Source organism: Dermacentor variabilis, chromosome 6 (assembly GCF_050947875.1).
Source record: "Dermacentor variabilis isolate Ectoservices chromosome 6, ASM5094787v1, whole genome shotgun sequence".
NCBI lineage: Eukaryota > Metazoa > Arthropoda > Arachnida > Ixodida > Ixodidae > Dermacentor > Dermacentor variabilis.
This window is the reverse complement of record NC_134573.1, coordinates 82273449-82280834: the sequence shown is the minus strand read 5'-3', so window position 1 is coordinate 82280834 and position 7386 is coordinate 82273449. Positions and strand designations below refer to the sequence as shown.

General features: G+C 45.2%; 1 protein-coding gene across 1 annotated transcript; it reads right to left on the bottom strand.

Annotated features, from left to right (window-relative positions):
- Positions 1 to 997: 997 nt before the first annotated feature.
- On the bottom strand, positions 998 to 6812 carry LOC142586196 (sulfotransferase 1A1-like). Its single transcript, XM_075697450.1, has 2 exons — positions 6417 to 6812; positions 998 to 1573 (listed from the first exon to the last, which is right to left on the bottom strand). The coding sequence occupies exons 1-2, from the start codon at positions 6810 to 6812 to the stop codon at positions 998 to 1000; spliced, it is 972 nt and encodes a 323-aa protein (XP_075553565.1).
- Positions 6813 to 7386: the final 574 nt, after the last annotated feature.

Below are 7386 nucleotides of genomic sequence, written 5' to 3'. Positions count from 1 at the left end.
TATATATATATATATATATATACATATATATATATATATATATATATATATATATATATATATATATATATACATATATATATATATATATATATATATATATATATATATATATATATATATATATGCTACTGCATGCAGCTTGGGGTGCGTGATTTTTGCTCCAACCCTTCCTTCGTAGCCCAATCGCCTCATCACCCTAATTGCCTCTATAACACCGCGCTCAGCAGGCCTACTCTCGTTCACTTACAATTACCAGCGTCTGCAGGTGGACCTACTGTTTTCCATGGAGGGTGGGAAAGTGCGGAATGAAGAGGCGCTCAGGCTGATTATCTTTACGGCTAGCCACCGTCGATCGCACCTCGTGGGCGTGTTGCCAACTGACGCGTCACTAATAAGCGGTATACCTGCGTGGGCGGTTGCAGCGGAAATTTTTAAACCAGGTACATTCAAATGGAAGCATATGAAGTGGGACATTCAACTGCTACTGCGGAGGCTTAAGAATGCACATTAGCCAAGGCTCGGAGAAACTGCACTGCACGCGTACTTTGCAAAAACGAAGAAGTTAATCGGGAAATAACTACTCTAAACACCATCTCCTAAATGACTTCAGTTGTTTGAGGTGCATCTCTAATCGATTTTGGTTTAGGTCATACGTGTGGCTGCTCAGTCGAAAACACATATCAACACAGACCCTTGCTGAATGATGCTAAAAAAGGTTGTTCTTGCGTGCCTTTAATGACATAGCGCATCACCGGTTATGAACGCAGACGTCATTTTTACTGCAGCACGGAGAAATGCGGTCAGTGTATTTTTCACGGGTTATTGCATTTCACTTCATGTCCATTTCTCGCTGTGAATATACGGTTAACAGTGAGGCACCACTACACAAATAATGACATTGATAATATCGCTGTCCCACTTGCGAATATTTTATTACAGGAAGAAAAATGCTCGTGCTAACTAGTGAAGCATCACGCAGTTCGCAACCTCATACTCAGCACAAACTCAATGCCTCAGCCCGTATGTCGCTCCAAAGGTCCATAATAATGCTAGAACAACTCGTCTTTTCCGCGATGCTGTCCTCCATGCGTCGCAGCTGCTCGGGCGAGAAGCGCTCCTTCCACTCTCCCCTCTTGGCGTTCCTGACAAAATTATAACGCTTCGTGTCTCCTCCGTTGCCCACTCTCGACGAGACATCAAGGCTCTTCAACTGCTTGTCAATCTCCGGGTCGGGATTCCCGCTGAGGTTGAATGCCATGACTTTTCGCATGCTTTCATGGCTACTACTTTGGACGATAGTGTCCAATTGCGTATCGCCTTCTATTCCACATTCTTTAAGCACGTTCCCGTAGTGTTCGCCGATAAAATTACCCAAGCGAAATATCGCGTCTCGTATGTCTCTCTGCAGTTCTTCGTACGTGAGAAAGAGAACGTTCGGTTTGCCCTTGAGCAAGTAACCGGCCTCCAGGTGCCCGAAGTAGCAGCCGTAAGGGAGAGTGCCTGTCAAGAAAGCCTCCAGAAAGTCATCGAAGGTTCCCTCTTGAAATCGGTAGAAGCTGAGCGAAGTCATCTGCAATTTAAAAATTCAAAACAAGAATGTTCGGTTAGCAATTTCAACTGCACCAGTATCACAGCCTTCACGTTTGATGCATTCTACGATGCTGATTTACTTATTAATACGATGCCTATTGATCTACGGATGCCTATTGCTACGCTCATTCACGCCAGCTAGAGTGACGGGGTATGTTCATAGGTACACGTGCTGCACTTCAATGAAACAAAAAAAGAATGACAAAGGAGAGGTTGGAAGGAAGTCCCTCCTAGGACGATTTCACCAACATCAGAGAGGGTGCGTACGGGAGCAGCGATTGAAGTGCGACTATGTTAGGAGGGAAAAAAAGATGGAGAAGAAAAAAGTGTTTTTTAATTAGAAAGAGCCCCAGTTAGATTATTTCAACGAAAGTAAACTTTTTAATACATTTTATGTAGGCGTGACGAATAAAGAAATGAGTACTCCTTTTTCTTTTATTGTTGTCAATAAATTCGTTTTCTCAGCGCTCATCGTAAGAGCGGGTGTTGACGCCGCTGTCACTTGCAATGCAATGCTGCTCTTGAAGTGTGCAGAAAGGCGCGCTCGTAAAGTGCACCTGCTACTATACGTCCTTCCTCACACGTTGTGCTCTTTTGCATGTCGACGTTTGCATGAATGGGGTGACGCGGGTAGCTTCATCGTTTCTTAACCCCATTAGTCAAAGCATTGAGTTAAGACTGTTGGTTATCGTTTACTTTTGTTGTCTTCGCTCGACTGCGCTGGCCGACTGCATGACTTGTCCTCCTTACGATATGACGAGCACTCTACAACTAAAATTTCTGTCCGCCTCTAAAGAAAGTATGTTTTGTGCAGGGGTGCGATTTCGACACCCGTAAGGCTGTCGTGTCAATACATCACTTTCGGCGCTCAATGCCCAAAACGGTTATCAAGTCAAATGGCGGAGCACTTGAATATATAGCTGGAATGGCAGGTCTCGAGAACGAATTTCTCGCCTTGCAGGTCAAAATTACGTCACTTCTGTTTTTTTTTTCACGAATATGGCGTCACATTATGAACCGCCATGAACCGCCGATCAACGCCCGCGAACCGCCGATGAACCTTTACGTTTTGAACGTATGGGCGTCTATGGAAGCTTCCCTACCAGGTATATTCACCTTGGTCCCTCGTTCAGAGCTATGGAAACGCAGTTAACAGCTGTCGTTTGTTAATGCTGATTCAGTTCTACCTTAGCACAACTAATCACTACATCCTTCACTTCTTTTTCATGTCTCGTGGGGCTGTGTTCTGGACATTCCACCATTTTATTCGAGGCGTAACGTAGCCGCGATACGTAGAAATGGTCGCTGACGACCCCCTTTTGCTATGTTAAGGTGAAGCAAACTTGACAGTTTGTCTAAAAAGCTGAAGCGAAGGCATTGAGCATAACCTTCTTGATAAAGCAAAACAGCTTCCGCCCTCAGTAAAAATAAAGAAGCTAGCTCAAAGCGTACCAATATTCCGTCGGAAACGCTTCTTGCTTCCGCCGTCTACTGTGCACAAGCCGTCGTCTGCGTCATTATCTTCGATGCGCGTGTCCGGGATACGGAAGGAGACATCGCATTTTAGCGACAACGCGCATGTTTTCTACCTTGCGACAACGTACGCGATCGACCTGTGGTGATGAGCGTACTTTCGAGACCGCGTTGTTGCCGCACGTGAAAAGCAATTTACTCAGCCCGCCTCGGTTGGCTCAGAAACGGCGAATATCGTCGATAGCATTGCGCGTGCCTGAGGTATCCGCTTGCGCCATGAAAGCACCGGCTCTGACATCTCCTTTTCACATGGCTGCTTACCTGCACCGCGTGAGGATTTTATTTGATGGCATTGCGTGAGGAAATTTCAAGGCGCCGCATTGCGTGCATTTTTTTTATAAATCATAAGCCGCCGTTGTCACTTCTCATGATGCGAAAATTCACCAATCTTCATTACAATATCAACACATCAGTGACAAGTGGAAAACGTAGCAGAAGGTTGCAATCTTCAACCAATATTACTTCAAATGAACTTATATTTTAATAAAAAAAATGTTGGGCCACGACGCAAATGCCAATAACACCCGAGCGCAATGCAAATACTTTGAGCATCCTTTATGAAAAAAAAATATTTTCAACTCAAACGACGGGGAAAATGCGGAGATACGCATTCCTCTGGGCTGCCACTGGATATGGCCGCTGATTATCATAGTTCATGCGACTCGTCGTGCCACAAATTATGGCAGAAAATTTCTGCAATGGCGGCCCAGCGCAACGTCGCGCTACGTCCAATTCACGTTTACGAAAGGGCGCTTCGCGCGACGCTTGCCACCGGATATGCCTTCATCCACTCAGCAAGCCGACATGGCGGCTCTCTTATATCACCACCTCACATGGAGGAAAGAAAAATAAAATGGGAGAGGCCCTGATGTCACGTTTTTGAAACCGGAACGGCCGCCATGTTGGCATTCCATCACTCTTTGCGCCATCAATCAGCTCACCCGAGCACATGGGCGTGAGCCTTGAACTTGCATTGCTACGTGCAGCCGGAAGGGTGTGCTGCCGAAGCGCGCCAGAGCAGAGCGTGCGAGACTTCACTAACAGTTCTAGTACAGCAGCCGCGCTCCTGTGTTTTTCGGTAGCACGTTGAAGAAGACAGCGCAGATTCGCGCCGTGATTCCTTGAGTGTCTCTGTTACCAGCTGCCTCACACACACACAGACCCAAAACACAACTGTCGAGCTCACACCACGCTCCAAAGTAAGCTTGTATCGCAAACATAATGAGCTGCGAGAAAGACACGGGCTGAGAAAACTGCATCTCACTTTTCAGAGGCCTAGAGCAGCAGCTAGCGCTTCAGCAGCTAGGTTGATATGGTACCGTTAAAGTATGGGGTACCAGTCCTACTGCTCCTTTGCGAAAAACAGCACGTGACTTCCGCCAGACAGTATCCAACACGTTCGTGATAGTCGGGGCCTCTCCTGTGCTTTGCATCCTCCATGGTGCCACATATTCGCGAAATTGCTGATGCATTGCAATGGTTCTGCCCGCTGCCGCTTACTTTCTTTCTCAACCGCTAACGTTGGAATGTAGCTGCCAGTGACCCAAAAATCTATTAATCGATAAAATTTGCAGGTCCACGTGACGTTTCGTGATCTTGATGAAAATGCAAGACTGCGTATTGGAAAGCTTCCCGGCACAAATAGGAAGGGATGGGACGTCTCCACAGCCAATCAGAGTGTACATATGACTGATAATGGCTTCCGTGCAGCTGCCACGCGTGTAGAGAATAGAGCCTTTGGCTGCTGGCTATGCTGTCTGCAAATTACACAGGCACAAAACAAGTGGTACCAGAGGGGAGTATTGCAAGAAACATGCTTCATCAAGAATACAATACCTTTATGAAGGTCAACTTTGCATTGGCTGCATTGCATTGCATTTGATAGCAGCTTTAATAAGACGCATTTAATGGCCGGTTATGCTAAAATATGCTTTTATTTGTTCCATAAACGAAAAGTGACTTGTGTTTTCTATCCTGGCGACCGATATATTGAGACGTGTACTTATCTTTATCAGGCGACCACGCTTCACCGCCTAACAAAAGTAATCGTACAGCGCGGGACGCGCCTGCATGTATCTGAAGTTTCTGGAAAGTTATCGGTGCTTCTATCCGGCTGTCTGTTGTCGCCGAACGTTGTGTTGTCTGATTTCATCGCGTGACGCGGATGGTGTAGAACTTTGTGGAAGGCACGCGGGTCCGAACGATTAGTCTGGAACGTTCGACGACTGCTGTATATAAGCGGACGCGCTTGATCCGGTAATCAGAATTTCGACGATCACCGAGCGTGTTCGTCGCTATCGTTGTGCTATAAGTGTAGCCTGTTTTTGTGGGCACAGGTTTGCCCAATAAAACTTACTTTTGTTCTTCACAGTATTTGCTACTGTGTTCTTCAACGTCACCACCACGTGACAACATAACGTTCATTAGGAATTTTATTTCCTTCAATGCAATCAAAGTTCGGTTCTTCCTTAATTAAAGAACGCTTTTCCGTTGTTCTTATTCCCTCCACACCGTCGCGTTTCAATCATTACTCTTATAGGCCGGAGACCCTTGGTTGGGGACCACTTTTCACCCAAAGCTTCGCGAAGAACTTGAATCGACCTTGCTGTGATAGGAAGTTCTTCCACGTACTGTAATATTTATGAAACCCTTGCAGGTGTCGAGGCTGCCGTCCATGTCGTCTCCGAATGAACTCAGAGATAAAAGCAATAATACCCAAATATCTTCACTGTAAAATGTATTCGTCACCAAGACAACTATTCTATTATCAAATCAAACCTTTCTAGCTTCTCTATGGTTACTTTCCCAACATCTACTTGGGAAAAAGCAGCAAGGCTATCGCCATGTCATGGATTTGCAGCATGACGAGCGTGTGATGTACGTGCATGGGCAAATTATCGGTTTACCCCGGCCTAGCATACTTTCGTGAATTACAATCTCCATAGCATAAAAACATATCTTTCCTAATTACACAACAGACATAAGAATTATTGTGGATCGTACTAATGTACAATCATGTCCAAAGCGTAGATGGGTCGGGAATATTAATTTTTTATTAATTAGAAAATTTTTTATGGGCTTACCTACCTGTTTAGTTATTCTGTGGAAACGCTCGTGATAATCCCCCTAGGTCGCCTACTTCTCCACTATTTAAACTGAGTTATTAATGAGGGATGATGATTTGTGGTATCAAAGAGTTTGCTTGAAGTGCGAGCCAATTACTCGCCAATATTAAGAAAATAAAGAAACTGGGAACATGTTATACGCTGTATTTCCCAACACTCGCTTACGTGACGGTAGAGGGACACGCAGACGTCCCAAGGATTGCGGGCCACGTAGACATACTTCGCCTCTGGGTTCAGCATCTCCACGCGCAAGGGCAGGTGAGTGCAGAACGTCCGCACTGGTGCGCTGGTCTCGTGTTTAGCAGCGTCCGCGTGGTATTCTATAAACGGGGCCCGTTTAGTGAACTCCTCGTACGTGTCCAGTGGTTTCCCGCCATTGAGTATCAACTGGGTGATGTATTGGACCCAGTGGGTGCCGCTTTTGGGAAATGACACTTGCAGCAGGTCGCCTTTCTGGGCCACAAACTGCAGAGCATTCCTGATGGATTCCGGGGTGGCGAATGGACACCTCGGCAAGCCGTCGATGATTTGGGCGTAGGGTTTGAGACGGTTGGGAGCCATATCACTTCCGGTTTCACGTTTCTTGCAAATTGTATTGGTCCTGCGGATATGAAAAAAGAAGCTAAACATTGGCCAGTTTAGTATACTATATATTCTTATCCGAGCACAATATGTCAGTAATCGAACAGAATTATCCTTTGGTAAAGAATAAAGTTTGTAGGTTGGCTTGACTTTGCTTGCCCTAATGTGGTGAAAACAGGTGTTTTTGGTAGGTTACGCGAGAATTTTTAGCTGAGGAAGCTACGGCCCCGAATATTGTATGTAATGGATACACGAAAAGAAGAATGAATACACTTTTCACGCATGAGTGTTTATAGACACGCTTCATGTCATAAAAAAGATATAATTCGAGAGAATCAAAGTTGTGGAAAAAATTGTACCAAATTTCCGAGAATACGCTTGTATCTACTGATAAATAAATTATGAAACATAGGAAATGTTTTGACTGCTAAAAGGTAATGCCGCCAAAAACATCAAAACCGTTTATGGAAGAGGTCTTACACTACAAAATTGTAACTGCAGACACTACCGGTAGGTGTGCAATGCTTCAGAAGCAGTTCCTGAAAGCAAACCC

Excerpts from the sequence above, each read along its gene's own strand:
- LOC142586196 (XM_075697450.1), bottom strand. The coding sequence starts at position 6,812 with ATGGCTCCCAACCGTCTCAAACCCTACGCCCAAATCATCGACGGCTTG. Across the intron at positions 1,574-6,416 it reads GCGTGTCCCTCTACCGTCAC|ATGACTTCGCTCAGCTTCTA; the intron begins GTAAGCGAGTGT and ends TTTAAATTGCAG.